Genomic DNA, 25,251 nt, shown 5'->3' on the forward strand with positions numbered 1-25,251 from the left:
ACAACTGTCAAATTTGTCAAACATTAAAATACGACCGAAACCCCCCTAAACAAATCCTCAATGTTTCACCTACGGCGTCTCACCCATTCGAAATTGTACATATCGATATATTTTCAGCAAACACACAAAAATTTTTGACGATAGTAGATTCATTTTCAAAATATGCTCAGGCATACCCGGTAACTTCCCCAAACGGAATAAATATAATTAAAGCCCTTATTATTTTCATGAGCCATCATAATTCACCATCAATTATTATCTGCGATAATGGCACAGAATTTAAAAATACAGTTTTCAAAGAATTTACGGATCTTCATCAAATTAAAATACATTTCACAACCCCACACACACACACCTCAAATGGTCCTATCGAACGATTACACTCCAGTCTAATTGAACACCTACGAATATTAAAAACAAAAGAAAAAGACCAAAGCATCATAGACCTAATGCCATTAGCCATACTAGGTTATAATAACAGCATCCATTCAGCAACAAAACACAAACCGAGTGATCTAATTAACGGCCACCTTCAAACGAACTCACCTTTCGACATTGACATCAACAAAAAAATGATGAATAATTATATTCTCAAACACAAAGAGTTAACTCAAGAAATATATAAAAACATCAAAGAAAAATTAATTACCGATAAAACAAAGAACATTACCAATATTAATAAAAATAGACACGAACCACTGGAGTATACACCTGGTACAATAGTCTATCACAAAACTGACCACAGGAACAAACTTGCCAACAAGTTCAAACCCTATGTTGTAAATAAAAATTTAGCACAAAAAATACAAACAGTCAATACAAATTACAACAAAAACAACCTAAGAAGACCTCTGTCTAACCAATACCATTCTAATGCAAATTTCAAATATACCGGATAATTTAAAAATACTCTTCCCAGACTACCTAAAATTCATGTTAATCGAACAGTTAAAATATAAAAAAAAAAAACAAACACATAAATATTACAGTATAATACAGTATTTATTATATTCTTAGTAGATTCATACTACTCTAATTCAAGAATTGTATTCCCTGTTCCTTCGACATGAGTTCTAGGCAGCGCATAACAGTATGATTGTAATGTATTATGTATTATTCGTATATTATTGTATAGGTATTATTATGTATGTATTATTGTAAATATTATTATGTACGGCCCTTAAAAAAAAAAATATATATATATATGTATGTATGTATATATGTTTAAATAAGATAATAATAATTTTTTTTTTTTCTTTCCTTCTAAGGCCCTCTCTAAGAAGGGAGGAGTTAAATGTATTAGTGTTTATATTAGTGTTTATGTTAGATATAGTTTTGTATATAGTTAGTTATCTTATCTCTTGGTGGTTTAGGCATGGGAATGTTTTCGTCCACTTATTAAGAGTATCCCTTAATGGGGTTAACGTAAACATTCCCTATTTTAAATAGGCCCATCCAAGGGGGTGGATGGCAGTCTAGCAGAAATTATTGTACATAAAGCATCTATATTGAACAGTGTAAATTGTAGAAAATAAAGTTTTATCTAAACTGTTAAATATACTTATTTAACTCGCATCGGTCCATCGGTGAAGATGATGACGTAAGCTAACATATATATTAAAAATAATTGTAAATATAATAACCAAAAGTAAATTATATTAAATATTAATTAAATTAATAAACTATAGATATCAATGAATCAAATCAATCAATCCGAACTTCGTATATTTCAATGGTATATAGATTGTAATATTTAATTTATGTTTTATTTAAAAATATATCATTTTCATTTATCATAGCATTTTTTTGAATATTAAATAAATAAAACACATACTAAATAAATAAACACATTTATATGACACATTTACAAAGTCAATACAATAAATATATAATATATATATAATAACGGGACACATTAAAATTTGCAGACCTCTTTTATTCCTATCAGACTTTTTTTAATTTAAAAATAAGTTTTTATTTTCCACTTTAAGATAATATAATTCAAGGAGTAATTAATACTAATTAAAATATGCGTTAAATAAATAATGTTACAGAAATATACGAAATTCTTAAATGTAACATGAATCTAAAAGAGAAATATTATACTAATTAGTGAAATTATTAAATTATTGAAATACGTATATCGTAAACATCAGCATATCTAATTTTTACCCCACTCTTCTTTCTCTAAAAGTTTTGAACGCATACGGTGTAAATTACATTTAACTACACTATGGGTTAATTAGTCGAAAATAATTTCAAATTTTAGTTCAGGTGCCGCCATAACTATTCATAGGAGTTACATTTAAATAATCAATTCAATTAATAAAAAAGTAAGTAAGTAAAAGGAAAGTAAAACTATACTAATTGAACTACACACAAACAAATTCGGAAAGGTTGTCGAAAATATAAGAGAAAACAAAGGTTCTTATTTTTCATTGAAAATTATTAAAAATGCACTTAATACTCGTTCAATATGGTATGTAGTAAGATGGACATGGAACAGAAAAAAATATACTTTCAAGTTTCCATGAAATACTGCATTAAAATCACACAAAATACTTAAAATGAAACATACATTATTAGTTTTTATTTTTCACTTTAAGATGTATAGTATATATAATATAATTTAAGGAATAATTGATACTTATTAAAATATGCGTTAAATAAATAATAATATAGAAAATCCAAGAAAAAACAATAATTGCAAATATAATAATCAAAAGTAAATTACATAAATATTAATCAAATTACGAATTGGAACATTGTATTTAATCGTATATTGATTGTAATATTTAATTTATATTTAATTAAGAATTCAATTACCATTTAATGTTTTTGAATGTTAAAGAAATAGATAAATTTAACACATTTATATGACACATTTACAAAGACAATACAATAAAAAACGTGGACCTCTCTTATTCTTATTAGAATTTTTTTAATTTAAAAATAAGTTTTTATTTTCCGCTTTAAGATAGTATAATTCGGAGAGTAATTAATACTAATTAAAATATAGGTTAAATAAATAATATTATAGAAATATACGAAATTCTTAAATATAACATGAATCTAAAAGAGAAAAATTATATTTGTCAGTGAAATTATTAAATTATTGAAATATAAATTTCATAAATTTATTTTTAAAAAATACTTTTAAAACGTAATTTTTATTTAACAATAAAGTCAATTATGAATTTATTTTACTTCTTATTTCTATTTTCATCGATTCCGGTCAATAAAGGTTTTGTTAAATGATAATGAATAAAGAATTATAATTACAATGACGTATTTTCTTATTGAAGGAGACAGGAGAGGAATGTGTAAAAATTTTCTAGCAGCACAATTACGATATGCAATGTGTGGTGTGCGGCGTGCTTTAGAAATTCCCCATAGCCCACGCGAAAAGTGAATTTATTTTCGCAATTTTCTGATATATTTTCAATGTGCGCATAAATGACAAAAAATATAAAGAAAAAATTCTTTATATTCGAATTTTGCATATCGTGAATAACTATGATTCATATATCTGTCGCAATAAAATGTTGAATGTGCAAAATCACTTTGTTTGACAACATTGAGTCAACGCTCAGAATTTTTATGATTTTCCACTTTTTTATTCAGTTTATATATTATTTATCTTAAAATACTATTTAAAAAGTTAAAGTAGTTAAAGTGGGCGAGAAGAATACTTTTTATATTATTTTTTGACGTTAAATAATATGAGTTTGCAATAAAAATTATTTTTCGAGTAGTAGTACGTTCAAACACAACAAAAATTCATTTGTTTTCTTTAGTATATTGGCTTTGAGTGGTATTATAACTCTATGCTATTAATATTTGGATGATGAAGAAGATAAATGTGTAACAAAACACAATATTGTCAAAGGCACTTTAATAATAATAATAATAATAATAATTGTGTAGTGAGAAATAAAAGATTGAGCGAGAGATAGAGTGAAAAGTGCGACGCCTTCGTGCGCCGCGGCGACATCAGCGTTGCTCGCCTCGATAACAGTTAATAGTTAGTCGGCAGATAAAAGTCAGCGTCATAACTAAATGAAAATGACGCCATTTAGTCTTAGGTAGTAAGTATAGAATGTAGTATGCGGCAGGATAAAGTGGAGAAACTGGCGACACGAGAGAAATGGGAGAAACGGGATAAACGGGAGAAACGGGACAAGTGTGTTGTGTACCCGTGCACCCGGGCAGATGATATTCGGGTGCCTTAGTCGTCGCGATCGTTATAGCCGTCGTAGCATTATATAAATATATTGTCTACGCGGCGTCGCGCCGACGTTTCCTGCCCCTTTATTAATAGCAAACGGGATTAAGGGAGCGGGAGCAACTCGTCGTCGCTAATATAACACAAACAGATCGGCACCCGATCGTTCGGTTGTCTGCCTGGCCTGGCTAGACATTTGCAAACTATTTTCGTTTCGGTGGATCTATTTTCTTAGTTCGTTCGCCAGTGTCGTGTTCAATAGAACCAATAGGTGTGATGTGCCATAGTCAAATTCAAATTTACACTCGATTCAGTTTTCAAATCAGTTTCTCCGTGTTCTTGTTCTATAAATATGGTTTAAAATTACGCGATATTGTGTAAGTGTTATAATTATCTTTCTAATGACTGACAGACACTCCACCACATCCACCACATATCGTGACCTGAAAAAAATCACCATCTTGTTTGGTTCGTTTCGTTCGTTTCGTTCGTTTCGTTTATCCGCAATGCGCAGTGACTAGCAAAATCAATGATAAATTCAGTAACTGGACTACGCCAGGAGCACGGGAACACGGCCGACATCTAAACGTGTCAAAACGTCAGTAACGAGTAACGCGCAACATCATTATACAGGAAGGATCAAAGGTGAAATCAAAGAGGTCTCAGGACTCAGTGGTGTACTAGTTGGTGGTGGTGGAGTTGTTTCGGTTATTTGGTTATGGGAGACGGCAGCATGTTTAGTGCCGCTGGACGGTGACGGTGACGGACTTGAGGAATGTTCATCCCCGACACGTTGCGCAGCTGCATGGTGGAGCCTGATGTGTCCTCGTACCTCCAGACGCCGTCCTCGGGACAGGTGCCTACCCGCTGCTACCTTCCCTTCTCCCCTCGCGCCGTCATGCGTGATATGTAATTAACATGATTAACATGAGTGTTATTTTGTTCTGTACTGTAATGTATACTTACTGTTCGCTGTCCAGCTCTTCAGCAAGCAGCAAGCGGTCTAGTTGAGCTTTTCTACCTCACGAACTCACAACTTTACCGTAGCACGAATCTCAATTTTATCATACTAGGAACTCAAAATATTTACTCAAAATCTTCCTTCCACTTGATTCAGATTCAAATTTAAAACTTTCTTTTTTGATATTTTCCGACGATTTTTTCAACATTTAACATTTAGAATTTATTTTATTTCTAATTAGTTGTTTTACGTTGTTGTTGTTGATTGTTGTTGTTACTGTTGTTGCTATTGTTGTTGTCCTTATAATAATTTATTATTATTATTTTTGTCAATTTTCTTAAAATAATTGCATGGCATGTCAGTGTACTTGTTACGACGCGGCACAATATGTGTGCGCCCTTTTCATATATTGAGATTTCAACAAGATTCCAACAAGTAAAGTAAAAACAAATATATGTTATATGTTGTTTTCCTAGGATGATAAAATTGTGCAGAGTGCATAGCCTGCCTGCGATTCGGCTCTCGATGTTGACATGTTTCATTTTTTATTTTACTTTACTTTACATTCATTTATTCATTACTGTTATTTGTTATGTCTGCCTTCCTATAACTGCACAATCAAAACTTGTCTGCGAATTTTATTCTTATTATTGTTATTTTTGAGAATGGTTATTCATATTATCAATAATGTTGGAAGCTCAATTGTAAATACAGTCAGTCCTTTCTCAGAAACATGATGTTGTTCAAAGGCCACTCAGTGCACGTATGTGTGATCTGTTACTGCTGCTGCTGCTGTAGCAGACTATAATTAAATTCTTTAAGTTCAGAACATTTTGAAAATATTTCCACCTCAACCAAGTTCTATTATATATTTAACAATTCTTAACTTATTTTTAGATTATCACTTAGAAATAATATACGATTTTACTTCAGTGACGGAGAATTCCGTCCTTTTTCTGTCTATCTATCTATTCGTTGTTTTTGAAGTAACATCTTGTATATTATATATAAAAAATATCGGAGAAGATGACAGACTCTCATATATAAAAAATAACATATGTAGAATTCTTTATATTTGTATTTATTAAATTTTGGACGTAAACAAAACGTTCAAATTAAAAAAAATGTTCAAAATTAAATACATAGGCTAAGTAACCTAAATATATGATTCATTTTTTGTTATTTCCTAACAACTGAATTTTAAGCTATGTCACGTATATTTCTTAAATTTTTATTATTGGAAATTAAATTAAATAGATCAAACTTATTGAATATTGAATCAATATTTAAAGTTTTTTAGCTTGGCTCTCTTATAAACTCCTTGCTTAATTATGCTTAGTTCCCATGGTTTAGCTTAAGTTCTAGTATAAGTTTAGCGAGAAGAAGACTTGATTCGTTAGAAATAAATTGAAGGCTACCTTAACACTGCAAGTTTTCAATGTAAAATATTTGAAGAGGTAATAGTATGAACTCAACATGAGCAAAAAAATCAAATATGTACATCATTGTGCAAAGAATTTTGGAACCTTTCGTAAAACGTAAACTTAATTTGTAGCCGAATATGAAAAGTGTCAATCAGGCAATCTTACATAATACATAATACATCCCTTTCCTATTATATCTATAACTTTTCTTTTGCCACGGTTGTTGGAATTAATCAACATATGAATGGAATTGCCACCGAAGCCCAACGTCAATATAGCTTCATTGATTGAGCAAGATCTATATCTAGTCTTAGAGCAGATGAAGAAATCCTAGTATGGATAAAAGATAATTCGGAGACAAGTAATGTTCCTCTTGTTTGGAGAATTCTCGAGCACCATCAGTTGCACTATTCGTATCATGCACGAAGTGTGCAGGCAAGTCATTAGGTGCAGTACACCCAAATTTTCTGCAGAACACAATGAATGATTTTCCTTTGGTCGAAAGGCAACAAATGTACTGCTCCAGCAAATAACATCTGTAAAAGATTAAATTAAATTCAATTAATGTATATATGAAAGAGCTCGAGATGTCGGGTTGATGAAGATGTTTTCAAATTAAAGAAAGGCAACAATTTGAACATCTTTTGTAACAATATTTTTTGTTTTTATTTAAAGTTTTCTTGTTTCTCTGTATATAACACATAAATAAGTTATTGCAAATAAATAATTCAAAAAAATATATCATACTACCAAATCCGTTTATACCTTGAATAAAATTTATAGTTTACTCCGACTTAGTACCAAATAGTTATGAAAACAAAAAACTTGTTGTTACTTTAGGTGTTTTATGTATGTGTAATTTAATTAGCTAATAGTAAAGGGTACAGTCAATTTTAATATTGTACTCAAAAATCTTTTGCTGTCTCCAAATATCTATAAAAAAACTATCAGGTAGGGTGAGTATTTTATTATAAAGATTTATGGAATAAAGTTTTATATTCTATAGAGACAGAGGTAAGCTATACTACAGTAACTATACATAGAAATATTCAGATTCCATTTAAGAAGTCAAAAAACTAATTCCGTACTTAAATTATTATGACGATCCGGGATGCCAAACTTTCATTTAAAATTGGAAAAAAAATACTTTTTATATGAGAAAATGTGTCACCTATAGACACTACAGAGTTATAAAATTCATTGAAAAATCATCATTGTAAATTGTTTCCTGTCAAATTCCAAAGAGTGTCAGAGAATGATTTGCATGACCCAAGTTACTGTTTTATTTTCATGTCTAAATCCTATCGAAATAAGCAATGCATATAAACACATAAAAATATTGACAGTCTGCCAACACGTGGCTTAATGAAACATACCGTAATTTAGAGTCATACATAGTCCATTAAGACAACTATAAGTTCTAAAGTACTGTACTATTCGTTGCGCATGCGTCTATAGAGATCTACCATATTTTACACCTGCTCACATAACTTTTGTGACAAAAATAGATATTATTAAGCCACATGGTCGGAAATCTTCAGTTAGTCTTTCAAAAATACTAACATTAAATTAGATTATTAGACATAGACCAATATCTTTTTTCGATAAGGAGGTAATAGTAATAATTAATACAATAATTTGCTTTGTATTGATCCTTATTTTTCATCAACAAACTAGTGAGTAATTGCTATGGTTAGTGAACTGAATTATTAAAACAAAATAATTAATAATGAATAGTTGTAAATAATAATAAATAATATTTTTGTTTTTGAGTTTCAAGTAAGTCATTTGTCATCCTCATCTCAGTCAGTTGAAGTTTCACATAATAAAATTGTTAAAAATTGTTTAACTAATTCAAAAATTTATACATGTTTATGTGAATATATTAAATATTTTTCTTTAAATTATTATTAATTATCACAAAATAAAACAAATAAATCTCTCTAGTTTTAATATCTATATGAGGCATGAAAAATTGTACAAGTTCATTTAATGTTAGTTGATCTAATGATGCACTTCATTATACATTTATTAAGTCTTTTAAATTATTTCTGTAAGCCTGACGTGCCTGACTCAATATCAGCATCAAAACATTTTCAGAGCCATGAAAGCAAGGACAGATAGGAATATTTTTTCGGCTCTAAATTTATCAGTTCAAGTATCAGTAGTTGGTACCAAATAAATTTATTCACAAATTCTGTTTTTTTGTCACACAACATTCGAAACGTTCACAAATGTTTGTTTCACTTGTTAATGTCACTTTTTGTGCTCACACGAGTATTTTTTGAAGCAGTAATCACCATCACCAAAATACAATAACATGCAAGGATGACAACATATCATTATATAAATATATATAAATATATATATATATATATATATATATATATATATATGGGCAGATCCATTACTTTTCTAGAAAAGTATGCGCGGGTGGGTGTCCGATTTGGACCCCGATTTTTTCCTTGAAAGCACATCAGAAATAAAGATAGTCCTGAAAATTTGAGCCCGATTTGAAAAAAGTCAATTTTTTAGTCACATTCAACAATTTGTATCTCAACTTCAACTCAACAATATAACTTAGAGATTCCGTTCAGACGGCATTCTACTCTGTGAACCCTCTTCTTTCCAGCTATTAACGTTAATCGATATTTTTTATGGAAGTGAATTCTGTCTCTGCCCATTTTTTCTTAATTGTCTCGATTTCGTTATTATACGGTCATCCAGAGCGGATCGATTTTTCAAAAATCGCTATTTTCAGATGGCTGTAACCTTTTCTTGAAACTTCGATTTGCTTCAAATTTTTATGGAAGTTAATCTATTAATCTGTTATGTCCCCAACAACTATGGTTTCGGGCTTGGATTCGAGTTATTTTTTTGAAGTATTTGGATCTGCCCATATATGTATATACTTCACCGGCCAGCATCAAATCAATGTTTATATATTAATGTTGTTTGTGTAATGCATTTGATGTTTTTGTGCATGCATATCTTACGTGATTAAGTTGTAAAGTCTTTTATTGATGATGACTTAAGGCATTCATAGATTTGAATGTTTTTTATATTGAAGACACACCGTAATAATTTTAAAAATGTATTTTCTTCTCACCAAAATATCTATAAATTATTAATCTTTTGAATGACATGAATTAAGTCGTCAATATTTTATGATTTAAGAATAAACCATAATAAGACTTCGACAACTAAATTATTTATTATCATCATCATAACAGTGACATTAATATTTATTCAAGCCACATTTTAAATAATAAATATTTTTTATTGAAAAACTAAACTATTTAATTTATATAATCTTAACATAATGTAATTTTACTAATTAGTTGCGTTTACTATACAGATATTGTTATAATGGAATCGGATTGATGGTTTATTTTTAAATTTATTAAATGTGATAATTTCGTAATGTCATTTTCTCATATTTAATTTTGAAAAATAATAGTAGCACTACTTTTCTTTTAAAATGGACACTTTTATAGAAATAAGAAGAATATAAGAAAAATCTAACATAACCACTAGACATTACAAAATGTTATTGTATTTTGCTTGTAGTTTCTGATTTCATCAACCGAAAATTTCTACTATGTACTTTAGAAGCCTTTGTGTTTTGGCATTTTGTAGGAAAATCGAAGCTTACAATTTATTTTATAATTTATTTACTTAATTCCATTTGAAAACCTTTTAACAAACTTTTAACTATATATATAAATATTTTTGGTATATTTTTTAGCATAACATATTTAAAAAAATGTGTGATATTTTTTCTTCATAGGGTTGCTGACTTTTGCAATATGGCATATACCAGTAATAAAAAAAGAAGTGGGCTTAAAAATATTATATTTTTTTAATTAAAGTATCATCTTATCTCAACATATTTTAACTTTCCAATTGAGCATATTCATGATTATTGATGATAGAATTGGTCATGATGAAAACTGAAATTATTATTTGGTTTCACGATCTGTATATATCATTATACAATGAAAGCACAGACTAAATACAACAAAACCATTTATTTAAAAAAGCAAAGGATTATGCATTATTTGAGAGTCACATTCCACTCTTATTTTGCGTAGTGATTCCTAAAAATTGTAATTTTTAGAGATTCGTTTGAGTTGAATGAAATTTATATATAATTAATGAGTTTAATACTAATTGAAAATGATTTCAAACAAATGTATTAACGGTTTTTAAAGATATACTATTATTTTAATCATTGTTCAAGGTTTTCCTTGGTTTTTATATAACTACCCTAAAATTTACTGTTAAAATACTGAATGTTGTCTTATCAATTTTTGTGTTTTTCACTTAATTTCAATTAAATAAGTAAATAAATAAAAAAATAAACTATTAATATACTATTTGTGATTTGTGATGTTTGATATATCACATAGAAACCACCCTGTGTCATATACTTTTTAAATAATATTTATCAATGACAATATTTTGTATTAAATATTTCTGCGATTAGACTATTGTGATGTGTGATTTATGTTGAATATGTTTACTAGTATAGTGTTATTAATTGTATTTAATGACCCATATGCATACATTCATAGAAAATTTAATTTTTGTTATATATGTCAATGAATAATAAATAATCTCTATTTTCATCATGAGATAATGTTATGTTAGATTATTTCAGTTTCTGTCTATAAAAGCGAATTTTATAGCTGTGCTCATTGAGATTTGATATTTGTATAAATGTTGCCTCTATTCTGACTTGACTCTGAAGTATAAAGGCAGCATAAATAACCAACGTATATATTGCATCCTTGTTACGTACCGATTACCAATAGACCAATATACCAATAGATCGATAGACTAATAGACGGGCATAATTTCTTTTAAAATTATTATTAAATTGATAACCTAAATATGGTAGCGAACAAAGATTCAATAATACGGGAACTATTAATACTTGATTGTCTAAATTAACATTTTATATTATTTCTTATATCAATCTTAATAAAATCCTATTTAAAGGACGAGTTCCACCCGTTCATTGAGGCTCTACTGCCTTTTGTCAAGTCTTTCTCGTACACCTGGTTTAACCTGCAAGCAGCTAAAAGAAAATACTACAAGAAACACGAAAAACGGATGTCACTGGAGGAGGAGCGACAGTGCAAGGAAGCTTTACAGGTAAACTTAATCATACTCAAGACTGAGGCGTAATCTTAAACATTTTTTACAAATTGAATTGCACAATTATTTGACTTCTGTTCAGATTCAATAATGTATCTCAGGTATTTCTACCGTTTTATTAATTACCATTAGCATTATGTTAATTTTCAGAATGAAAAGGCTGAGGTTAAGCAAAAGTGGGCATCTCGTTTACTCGGTAAATTACGGAAGGACATCACACAGGAGTGCAGAGAGGACTTCGTGCTTAGCATAACAGGAAAACGACCTGCAGTATGTGTTTTGTCCAATCCTGATCAAAAAGGAAAAATGCGTAGAATAGACTGTTTAAGACAAGCTGACAAAGTCTGGCGACTAGATCTCGTTATGGTGATATTATTTAAGGCAATACCACTTGAAAGTACTGATGGTGAACGACTAGAGAAGAATCCAGATTGTTCTCAACCTGGTTTATGTGTTAATCCATATCATATTAATGTTTCCGTTAGAGAACTGGATCTCTATCTAGCTAATTTCATCAATAGTCACGGTAAATATGCTCCCTATATTTATAATTCCTTTTCCAACATCATTTTTCCCACACAACACACAAATGTTATAATTATATATTTTTTCTAACATTTTCTTTGAGAGCTCCACACCAGTATTAGCAGAAAGTAGAGCAACTTTAAAAATATATACAAATCTAATATGATTTTATATTTCTTATATTAAAAACAATTCTGTTAGCTACAAATCAAAAAACTAAATATTTGGCTGGCAAAAAGTAGAGCAACTTTTTACTAAATGTCACTAATTTCTACAAAATCCACAATAATTTTTAGTTTTACAGTATACACCAAAGTAAACTGAGTTAACATAATGCCTCGTGGAAAGAAATAATCTTCCGAATTAAAATCACGGATTATATCGTTTTCTCACTCCGATGAGAGAAAAATCAATATCGCTCGGTTGTAACGCCTGTTTTACGACAATTTTCAAGATTTGGTAATGTGGTAAAAAAGTTAACCTGGAAGACCAAGAAAGACCAACAGGCTTCAGGATAAATAAATTTTATCATACTCCAAAAGAGATCTTTTCCTCAGTTACAGAAAAATAAAAGGTATACTTGAGACACAACTTGGAATTAATTACTACAAGAAGAACATGCGAGGCAGAGTTGAGTTTACCAGGTCCCTTTTAACACTTGGCTTTAAATGATTGGAAACGACCGATCTGGAGTGATTAAGTCAAGTTTAATCTGGTTAGCAGTGATGGGATTTTGTAAGGCGACCTATTCATGAAAAGTTTAACCGAAAGTTTACAATACTCACTATTAAACCCTGCGTCAGATCGGTATGGGGCTGCTTTTCGGTATTTGTAATGGATCTTTTCCTTTGAATAGACGGTATCAGGGATCGTTTTATGTATAAACAAATATTGAGGAACAACATGGTACCGTATTCAGATAAAAATATGCCACTGGAACTTTATGTTCAACAAGATAATGACCCGAAGCACACTTCAAAGTATTTGAATCAGTGGCTTTTAAGGGAAAAAATTAATGTTATGAATGTCAATTTCCCGATCTAAAATCCATTGAAAACTTATGGGAGATAGTGAACAACAAAATAAAACACAAAAATTATAGTTATCAATAATATTTATTCAGGGTTCTGCAAGAGGTCTGGCAAAATATGGATTCAAATATTATTGACCATCTGTTGCTTTCTATGAAAAAAATGTTTGGAAATTATTCATAATAATGGAAATTTTACAATATATTAGTGTAGAATTAATTAAAATACTAATGACAAATTATTTGTAGTAATAAAACTTTAAATAGCATATGTTGCTTTTTGCCAGCCCAAAACAAATAATAACTAGTAAAATTAAACTCTTTATTTTTTTTATTGTTTAACTATGTAATTGTTAAATTTATAAAGGGAAGTTAATATTCAATATATATTTTTTTGAATATAACCGGGACAAAAATTATTTAAGTTGCTCTACTTTCTACCAATGATATATAAAATTGTGTTGTAATCTCGGTGTCTAATTATAAGAATATTGATGAATCATTTATCTTGCTTTTAATTGAATTATATACGTTGACTGCCTAGTCTAGTCTGATTTTCTATGGCAGTATGAATGTTAAAAATAAAATAAAAAGGAGTTCTCAAGAAATTATTTATTTAATGAAAAAACAATTCTTATTCAAAATATGAGTCACATTATCTAGTACGATGTGAACATCATGTTTTCTAAATGTAATCTTGTGTTTCCTCGTTAAAAGCTAGCTAGTTGCTAGCGAGTTATGAACGATTTATTTAATGTATTATATACAATTCCAAAAAGCTATTCTTTCAGTGTTTCTTATCAAAAAATTCGATATTTCTATAAACTCAACAACGACATTTGATATGTTTATATTAATTTATTAAACACCTTATTATTTATTATGTTCTTTTTTATAAATTCTGATACGCTAGTTAAGTTATTAACTTACTGCAAATACAAAATTTCAAATCGATCATATACAGAAAAACATTCATAAATGTACGTAATATTCTTACTAAATTTATTATTTTTTTTTTTCAGAAATTTTAAGTGGCGTTTGTTATAACAATAATAATAATAAAAAAGAAGATGAAAGGAAAAGCAAAGGTAAGTCTAATATTAATTTGTTATATATCATCGGGAGGGTTTAAGGTATTAATAAACAAACAAACAAAACAATAAATAATTCGACCCATTTGGTTTCTAATAATTTTAATTAATTTTTAATCTGAAAGTAAATTAGAATATATGTAGGAAGCAAACTATTTAGTACATATTAAAATTGCATATGTTGTATTTTAAGAAATTTCTTATTTTTTTATCACAGTTTAACAATAGGAATACTCCATTAGGGGTAAACAGCAGTGACGGACTAAGGCCTAGGCAACCTAGGCACGTACCTAGGGCCCGTAATTTTTGGGGCCCGAAAATTAGGTTTTTAATTTTTATAATTAATTTTTATTTAACAGAAAAACGTGATATTCATAATTATTCCTGAATCGTACTCAAATTATGGGTATTCCTGAATCGTTGATTGATAGAGTTGACTATATAAGATATATTGTATAAAAAATCCACTAAAATCAATAAATGGATCTTTGGAATCATTATCTATTCTACGCAACGAAGGGTCAAAATAAATCACTTCAGATTAATTAATAGCGGGGAAGAAGTTGACAGAGATTAGTTGGCTTATACTGAAACCAACAACTTATTATACTGTTACGTCTATAAATCATTTTCCAAACAAAAAACGCTAATGAAAGCCTAATTTTACTCTCTAATTAATGATTCAACACCTGATATATCTCATGTAGATCAGCTGACCCTCAATATTCGGTATCTTGTTCCAAGAAAGATTTTTGGGATTTCTACCTATATTTTCTCATACTGGTGAAAACTTGAAGAAAGTTATTTTAGAATTTTTAAATAATATAGATTTAGATATCACTAACTGTCGGGAACAGAGTTATGATAATGCGTTTAACATGTCAGGTAAATATAAGGGACTCCAATCCAGAATAAAACAACATTATTTTTCTGTCCATTTTTTACCATGCTCAAGTCATTCATTAAATTTAATTGGAAATGCTGCTGCCGAAAGTTGTATGGAAATGACCATTGTTTTCAATATCATTCAGGAATTATACGTATTTTTTTCAAGTTCTACACATAGGTGAAATGCATTACAACAATTTTGTAAGAGCAAACACTTGAGTATTAAACCTAATTGTGACACCAGGTGGTCTGCTCGTTCCGATGCTGTGAAATCCTTAAAGAAAAATTATGAAGAAATTAAACATTGTTTACGTCATTTTTCCTCAAACAAAGATGAAAAACCATTAACAAGGTCCCAAGGAATAGATTTTAGAGAAAATAGATGCTCCAAACAAGACTCTCCAACAAAAAGACGAATCCCTAAATAGTTTAATATATGATTCATTGATAGATTTCATACAAACTGTTAGAGATGATTTTGACAATTTAGAAAAAGAAGCAAGAAAAATTAACGATATTGCATATACTGATGATATAAAACGGCAGAAAATACGAAAACTATTTCATGATGAAATTCCAGAACATGAAATAAGATTCAGTGGCAAGTTAATATTTTTTTTGATGTATGTGATTCTTTAATTAGCAACATTAAAAAAGATCTGAGCGATATAAAACTATTAACAATAAAATCAAAACAATTTTTCATGATATTGTTGTTAGTGACTCTTCAATAGAGGAATTAAAATGTTATGAACAAAATTTAAACCTAGCAGAACTGAAAAATGAAGTATTACAATTTAAGACTTTTATGAGTAAAGAAAATGTTATTTCGCCTGTATCCATGTGGTCATTTATTTAGGAAAATAATATTATTGCAACATTCCTTAATTTAAACATAATTTTGAGAATTTATTTAACCCTTCCAATAAGCAATGCAGGCAGTGAAAGATCATTCTCAGTAATGGCCAGAATAAAAAAAATTTTAAAACCCACATAGACTAGGCAAAAATTAAATAGTTTATATAAAAAAGAGTTGTTAAATAACTATGACAAACTAATTGACGAGTTTGCAAAATTAATAATGAGAAAAAAGACAATATAACTTTTTCCTTTTTTTCTTGGAATCCGATAATTAAATAGAATTACATACTATATGTTTTAAAACCAAACTACCAAACGCAAAGTATGCGTCATAATTGAAAAGTAGGCCCGGAATTACAATGTTGCCTAAGGCCCGTTTTAGCCTTAGTCCGCCACTGGGTAAACATCTTGCAGGCGAACATCGCCTCGACATCTCAGGGTGCGGGTATCCATTTTTTCAAAAGCGCAGAATAGAGCACATACAAACAAACATTAAAATAATCCTTACTGTTATTATTTAGTGTATCATATATCACGAAAGAACCTACGAAATCTAATTCTACCACAATAAACTATTATACAAGTTTAAGTCGAAACTAAAACGTTATTCCATAATATGGAAAACTAAAAGAATTTTTCAAAAAATTAAATAATATAAATAAATAAATAAATAATTCCAAAAAATTATGTGATGCATTAAAACTAAGTATGGGTTAAATCCTCTCATTTGGTAGCTTTTTATGATTATAAACTAAAATTTATTACAAATAAATTATTATTAAAGAAAATAGCTTATACGACTACAAGTAATATCGAATTATTATACTCCGATTGCAACTATTTTAAAAGCTTGATATACAAAAACAATAATATATAATTAAATCATTGAAAAATGATAATAATATTTATGAAATATCTCAAATATTATTTATCTGATAAGTAGCATAATCATAATACTAACCACAGAATACTCTGTGATTATATTTATAGTTGTTCGGGTTTATAGGTCGATGTTTGTTGGAATTATTTTCTGACGTTTCGCTAGCACGAGCGGTTGGCATCTTCAGAGGTCTGATTTGGTTCGTGTCACTTTGACATCTGATTGACAACTAAATGACAATTTAGACAACTGATGTTCTAGAAATTTCGTTCTCTTCGTTGGCCGTTCTTATTTGCTTAGTGATTTTGGTGTTTTTGAGCACTGGTGTCCATATTTTATCAAGCTTCGATGTTTCTTCTTTTCTGTTGAAGTCATTTTCGTGTTTATGGATTTCAATTGCTTCCCTAATCATTCTCTTGTGATATTCAGTTATCGAGGCAATATTTGTGTATCTTGGAATTTTATCTTATGATTTCTATCTAACAGTGCATGTTCAGCTACAACAGGCTTGTCTGATTGTCTTAGTTTACAGTTTGGTTTGTGTTCCTTAATCCTGGTTCCTATTGAACGTTTTGTAGTACCAATGTATACTTTCCCACAAGAGCATGGGATGCGGTATATCCCAGAAGCTGTTTGGTGGTCTCTCCTGTTGGCAGATTTGAGACTGTGTTGAATCATCCTTGTTGGTATAAAAACAGTATGGATGTTATGTTTTAATAAGATTTTTCCAATTCTATCGGTAACTTTACATATATATGAGAGAGAAGCTTTACCAATCGTGGACTGACTAGGTAGATCTTTATTATAAGTATGACATCTCATTGTGCGTCTTATTTCTGAGCGTTTGTTATTTCTGAGTGTTCTTGTTCTTCAGCGAGGTAGTGTGTGGCAGAACTCCTTTTGGCTCGTTCGGTTAGTGTTTTTGACTAGGATGATGGTTAGATAGTTTATATAGATACCGATCAGTGTGTATAGGTTTTCGGTATACTGTGTGGTCTAAATGTTCACCCACACTTTACTAGGACATCCAAAAAAGGTATTTGTTCTTCTTCTCCAATTTCATATTTCCATATCACGAAAGTATCAACCACGTAACGATACCAAACAGAAGGTTTGTGTCTGGAAGTCTCAATCGCTTTTTGATCAAATTTTTCCATAAAGAAATTGGCGATCACTGGACTAAGGGAACTGTCCATTGCTAATCCTTCAGTCTATTCGTAGAATTTGTTGTTCCAAACGAAATAGCTTTCAGTAAAGCACGTACGGAAGAGTTCCACTATATCTGGAGGGAACATTTCTATCATGTTTAAGGATTCATTGACATGAACTTTAGTGAAAAGTGACACTACATCGAAATTGGTCAGTCTATCTTCTACATCAAGATGTAATCCTTTTAATATCTTAAAAAAGTGAGTGGAATATTTGATAAAGGTTGGGGTGTTTCCAACATGAGGTTGTACCAATCTGGTAAGATACTTAGCTAAGTTATACGTTGGTGATCCAGGAGTACTAACGATGGGTCGGAGTGGTACATTATCCTATGTATTTTGGGCAAGATGGAAGCGCTTCTGATTTTATTAATTGTTTTTGAATATCTGCTGCCATGGATGATTTCTTTATTAAGAGATTGGTTAGTTCTCGATAGCTTGTCGGGTCCAGTAGTTCTTCAGCTCTCTTGTTTTTGTAATCCTCGGATTTCATTATAACTGTTGCATCTGCTCGGAGAACTATGATAATTTTATCCAGAGTACTTATCGGTCTGCACTCCATACATAAATTGCTTGTCAGTGGCTTGGGTTTCATTAGGATAAGTTTCCATACGAATTTCTTGGCTACATTTTCTGGTAAAGTTCTAATGGCAGCCTCAGTGTTGGTAATTATATCATCTACCGGTATTTCACGAGGAGTAATGGCAAAGTTTCGACTTTTTGCAAGAACGACATTTCTTCAGGTTAGCTATCGGTGTAAAAATCTTATTAAAACGTAACATCCATACTGTTTTTATACCAACAAGGAAGATTAATAATAAGATAAAATTCATAAAGATACACTATTGCTTGCTTCGACAACTGGATATCACAACAGAATGATTAGGGACGAAATTGAAATCCATAAACTCGGAAACAATTTCAACAGAAAAAAAGAAACATTCAAGCTTGATAAAATATCAGTGCTCAAAGCACCAAAATCGTTAAGCAGATAAGAACGGTCAAGCTTACAGAACGAAATTTCTAGAACATCAGTTGTCTAAATTGTTATTTAGTCGACAATCAAATGTCAAAGTGACACGAACCAAATAAGACCTCATGAAGATCTTAACTACTCGTGCTAGCGAAACGTCAAGAAATAACTCCAACAAACTTCGTCAATGGTCACAAAAGCCTTAACCTTTACTCTGTGATTATATCATACTACAAGCAACGTATTTTCGTTTTACTTATACCATATAGAATAATAATACTTTGGTAAATGCGTCCACTGAAAATTTAAAGAAAAAAAAATAATTTTCAGTTGCAGGATACACCCACAATCCTTACAATGGGGTAATATGTAATGACATAATATTAGCGACAGGAGTATTTTCGTCAAAGGAGTTGTGGAAGTTATCGAAATGTAATTTTAAGATAATCCATAAAATGAACCTAATACTAATTATTTATTGTTGTAGCCTCAATATTACATGAATTGTCGGATTCCCAACCAAATATGAATAATGTAAAATTAGAACAACCTGCATACTACTGTAACAATTATTCAGAACAAGGACATGTAATAGACAACAGATCGACCTCTGTTGATACAATGGTCGTATCGGCAACTTATTGTAAGTACTAAAATATTATTCATCAATCATTATATTTATTAATAGTTAATAATAATCTTTCCTAAATATTGCAAATTAATTGAATTGAATATATTAAATATTAACAAAGAAGTAGTATCCTATCAAAAGCCGTTAGTCGAATTTCGAAGATTCTTCTCTTGAAAAACAATATTGAGCTAAATTCTATTAAACTCATTAAACTTATATTTCTTTTTTCGTTATTTTTCAGCAATTCCCCAGAATACAAGTTTGGTATCTTCTAGTTCACAAGTTAGTCCAAGTTCACTATTTTATCAACATAGTCCAGAAACTCAACATCACCATCAAAACGCAGTAAAATACCCAGAAAATGGTCATGACACGCTTTCTGATTTTGTAACCTTCGTTTGCCAAGAAACCGACAGTAATCAAAACGCACAGGTATGGTTCCTGAAGAGAACCGAAAAAATTTTTCAGTAAAGCAATTTACCGTTTGTTTCAGATTCAATCAAATTTATCTCGAAGTCCAAAATCGCAATACTTCCCTACGATGCTTCCGCCGCCACCTTTACCTCCAATGGCTCGTCCGGTCGCTATTATCCGTTCAACTGGGGATGTGACAATGAGTGGGACCAATTCACCGCCAGCGAGTATCACGCCGCCATGCAGCGAAACATCAACGGCAGACGAAGTACCTGAAATCAGCTCTTCACCACCACAAAGTCCCGGAAGTCACGACCGAAGGAAATCTCCATCACAGAGACATTCAGTGCCCAGTAGTAGTCCATATTCGCCAAGTAGAGACTACTCATTTAACCATTTTCATGGTCAACCGGGACATGTTGGTAGTGTGTAAATTTTCCTCAAGGTTTTTTAAATACTCACAAGTGGTTGGTATTCACTTTAATAATATTTAATGTTTTTTCAAATGTACATGTACATATTAACATTTATCTTATTTCCAATGTTAATTAATGTAAGAGAAGAAGTTCATTTAATTATTTCATTTTATACGATTAATAATTAACACGGTCTAGATGAACAATGCGCACATGTCTATAGATCCAGATCCGGATCCAGAAGTAGAAAGGACAATACATTGATAGATGAGAAATCATTGAACATCATTGGACAAATTCTACTATGTACTAGGTTTCTGTCATAGTTATGTGCCAAGTCCGTAATAGTTGCATACAGTTGTATTCTTCAGAAAGAAAATATCATGTTATTGTTTAGAAATGAATATGTTGATTGATGATGTTATGTTATGTACAACCATAGAGTATTAAAAAATCTTGAAATATTTACTTTTTTCTGTATTAATTGCCTGTATGCATATTGATAATTGTATTTATACAGGTATTTTTTAGTTTGTTTGTCACATTTTAATCAGCCTTGGAGTATTATAAAATCTTGAGAAATACGTTCAAAATCTTACTTAGATATGTTATTTTGTTACAGCTTTTCGGTTATCCAAATGTGACAGCGATGTCTGGCGTTATCAGCCCTACAAATCTGAGTATGTATTCTCCAACTGTCAACACGCCGAGAGGTACTCCACGTTCCAATAGCATACCTAGGTGGGGAACGTCGCTTTTGACACTAGATCAAGATGATTTCATGATTTCTCATCCACCAAGTGCCGAATCCAATACAATTATCCTCATGGATGACTCAACAACAGCGTCAGTGGCTCCCTCGTCTGAAAACGCTGGACCATGTTGTAATAGTGCAAACTTAATGTGTGATGCTGATAGATTTTTTCAAGCAGGTGACCCTTTAGAAAATACTTCGAATCGGGAATCAGATCAATTACCTGCTCAAAAGTCGCCGTAATTTTTTCCGAAAACCTATATAAAGCAACAAAAAACTGCCTTAACTATCATTAATGCAGCTTTCTTGTCAATTTACGTGTGATGTTATGTTGGATTTTGATAGGTTAATGCGTACCTTGGTACGGTAGAAACTGCTCAAGTAGATAGAAATAAACTTAAAACATTCATACAAAATATAATGTATAATAAATAGTTGACGGTATCATGAAGATAATTATTACATTTATAAAATATAAAGTAAATTGATTATTGAATTGAACTACTAACCGCGAACAATGTACACTTGGGTTTTGGGCTTTGGGCTTTGGCCTTTGGCCTTTGGGATAGAAATGCATGTAAAAATTATCTTCAAACTTATTATTATTAGAATATGTAAATTTTGGTAAATGTTTTATTTCTTGCCGTATGTACCTTAACTAAAAGTAGACTATAGTGATCAGTGCCAAGAAGGCTGTGCGAAAGGTCCGATTAAATAAATGTGACTTCGTTATCTACATCGACACATTCAGATAATGATGGGTACATTTAAATTTCGGATTACAACAGTAACGTTAGTTTCAATTCCGTTCCTAAGTTGGGTAGACTATCCAGCGGTGCTTGTCTTCCACAAAAGTGCTTGTTGCGTAAACAAGCAAAGAGCTGGGTTTGTGCCTTAGTATTACAATAATATTGATAATGTAGCCTAGTTATAAAAGGACAAAGGAGCTTTCTCACGCTAGCTCAATAACATAATGTGAGTTGCCAGCTGCACCAACACTTATGCTATTTATTTATTTATTTATATACATTGTACAAAACTAGAATCACACGGTATATACATCTCTCCATATATCTCAATTCAGTTCAATTCAATTCAATTCAATTCAATTCAATTCAATTCAATTCAATTCAATTCAATTCAATTCAATTCAATTCAATTCAATTCAATTCAATTCAATTCAATTCAATTCAATTCAATTCAATTCAATTCAATTCAATTCAAATTCAAATTCAATTCGATTCAATTCAAATTCAAATTCAATTCGATTCAATTCAATTCAAATTCAATTCGATTAAAATTCAATTCATTTCGATTTGTATATTGTATCTAATTAATTAATTAATTAACTAATTAATTAATACTGTTTAATGGGTACATCTGAAGTCGTAGGCATAGGCTAATTAAATGCCCATAAACACAAAATTATAACATAGTTCAACTAACACAACTTCATTAAAAATATTGTAAAAGATATTTACAGGGTAATAGGGTTTCAATACAAATCTTATTATGTATTGTATTTTTTAAATAAATAAACAAATTTTTGGCAAGACTCTTTATAGCGCTAGATTTAAATTTGCCAATTGAAGTGCCTTTTTAAATTACCTATTATAAAAATAATAAAATGACAAATGTTTATAGTAAAATATTTTAAAAATTGAAAAGCATATTTACATGTAGCTCTTTGAAAAGAATCCAAACACATTTGTTTATTTATTATGATTACAACAAAAGAAACATTTTAAAAGAAAATTAGACAAGTCACCTAGGTAGGCACTAAAATTTCGATACAGTTGTGTTGTGTCAACGACTTTGATGCATATTCATTTCCAGAAAACTCTCGAGATATTTTACAAAATTGTGTTCATAATGTATACTATGTTTTTATTGTGGACATATATAATCATATGATTATTAATTAACCTTTATTATTAGTTTTTTTAATCAAATCAATTATTATTAACTAAAAATAATTTGCATCCAAATATATTATTATTTACTAAAATTAAATAAAATATCTCTTGAGACAATTTGTAACATACAGTTACAGCACAGTGTACAGTTAATTCCAGTTTCATCTATCTATTCAAATTAAACATAATATGTAAGCCATCGAAATTTTAGTTTTGTTAATAAGTGACGATCATTTTAATATCAGTTACCAGATATTTTATTTTATTTTATTAAATTTCTTACGTCGAAAAACTATTAGTAAATATATGTATCTCAGATGAGTGCTTAGATTTTAGTGTAAAATGAAAAAATGAGAAAGATAAACAACAACAACAACAACAATAATGTCGGATCGCGTTACTACAGAGAAGAGATACATGTTCATACTGCATAACATTTGCGTTTATTTTCATTTGGACAATTATGTTTTAGTTAACTAATTACGTATATAGAGGAAATTTCTTGATCAAACTGCCTAGATTCAGTATTAAACTTGACATTCCTTTATTAATAATAAACGACAATAACATTTAGAAGATATTTCTAAATTATTCTAAAATTTAAATACATGAAAGCAATTAAATATTATATACGCTTATTCTTAAATTTTAGGAAGGAAAATATTGTGCTTAGACTAAAGAACTGATGCATTAAAATGTTTTAATTAGAAATTAGAGGCGTTTTAGTAATATTTAAGTATATTTACCTATAAGTGTTACGTAATATATATATGATACTTAACAAACTATATATACTTAATAAAAAACTAAATGTACAGGGTGTTAGAGGTATTTGTTGAGATGTTTGTACCGTAGAAATTTAAATATTGGTGTAAAGTCGTCTGTGATTGAATATCTTTAAACAGCCACAGTCGAAAAATGGAACTAAAATAGGTCAGTAAGGTCCTCAGGTTCAGTTGATCCAATTTTTTCCATTCATACATACTATTCTAGTCACTTAAAAATCATAGTGACTTTGACTGATGTACCTACTCCCTCCGCTCCTATAAGGACACATTTTGCTCTGCTGGACACTCTGTATATTTGTTTAAACCCTATCGCTTCCCAAATTAATACAAGTTAATAGATTTTGGAATACTTACGAATCTTGCGAGACGAGATTTCATTATTTTAATTAGAAGTTTAATACTAAAATCTTGAACGTGCATCATATTTAATTAATGATAATTAAAACTCTATAACTTGGTCCAATTTAGAGTTTTAATAATATTTATTATATATATAGTTCGGCGCGAAAATGATAACTAATATTCTATTTTAATTTATATATACGCTTAGTTAACTGAATATGAATGGATTAAATATGATGCATCTCCAATTACTGTTGAATTAGATTAGGTAATATGACAATAATTTTTACTAACTTTTATACATAATTTTGTGCTATGTTTCTTATATGTTATCGTATAAAATATTTTTTGTACAAAAAAGTGTGATATATTACTTTATAATGTTTAGTATTAATTTGTTGCTAATGTTATATTAAAAATATAAAAGTAAAACATATTTTAGTATATTATACTTCAAGAAAAGAATACTGATCTATTGACTTGGTATTATAGATATTTAATATTCAGTTATATTATAAATAAATAATGAAAAACTGTTTTCTACTCATAGACTTATAGAAACAGGTGATATTTATTCAGTGCCATGATATTGTTGATTCAATTGTTAAACGAGTTTATACGAAAAGTAGTTATCATTATTATTATTACAGGAACACATAAAGCTTAACAATTAATGTTTAATTTTAAGAATTAAATCAGAGGGTTTATTTAATTACTTGTTGATTTTTATTACCTCTCTCAAAAATATCCCTTAAACCATG

The 25,251-nt window shown here is 29.7% G+C and overlaps 1 protein-coding gene across 6 annotated transcripts; it reads left to right on the forward strand.

Annotated features, from left to right (window-relative positions):
- The first annotated feature begins 4,161 nt into the window (after positions 1-4,161).
- LOC109600638 (nuclear factor 1 X-type) lies at positions 4,162-25,205 on the forward strand. 6 transcript variants are annotated; one of them, XM_020016810.2, is made up of 9 exons: positions 4,162-5,081; positions 11,615-11,770; positions 11,924-12,299; positions 14,351-14,416; positions 19,560-19,661; positions 19,717-19,872; positions 20,102-20,292; positions 20,354-20,692; positions 21,313-25,205. In XM_020016810.2, the coding sequence occupies exons 1-9, from the start codon at positions 5,001-5,003 to the stop codon at positions 21,685-21,687; spliced, it is 1,842 nt and encodes a 613-aa protein (XP_019872369.1). In that variant the 5' UTR covers positions 4,162-5,000; the 3' UTR covers positions 21,688-25,205. The 6 variants fall into 6 exon arrangements, with proteins under 6 accessions (XP_019872369.1, XP_019872371.1, XP_019872372.1 ...); XM_020016812.2 differs by having other exon boundaries at positions 4,162-4,870; XM_020016813.2 differs by having other exon boundaries at positions 20,354-20,699; positions 21,313-21,560.
- The last annotated feature ends 46 nt before the right edge of the window (positions 25,206-25,251 follow it).

The sequence above is a fragment of the Aethina tumida genome, chromosome 1 (assembly GCF_024364675.1).
Source record: "Aethina tumida isolate Nest 87 chromosome 1, icAetTumi1.1, whole genome shotgun sequence".
NCBI classification, from domain to species: Eukaryota; Metazoa; Arthropoda; class Insecta; order Coleoptera; family Nitidulidae; genus Aethina; species Aethina tumida.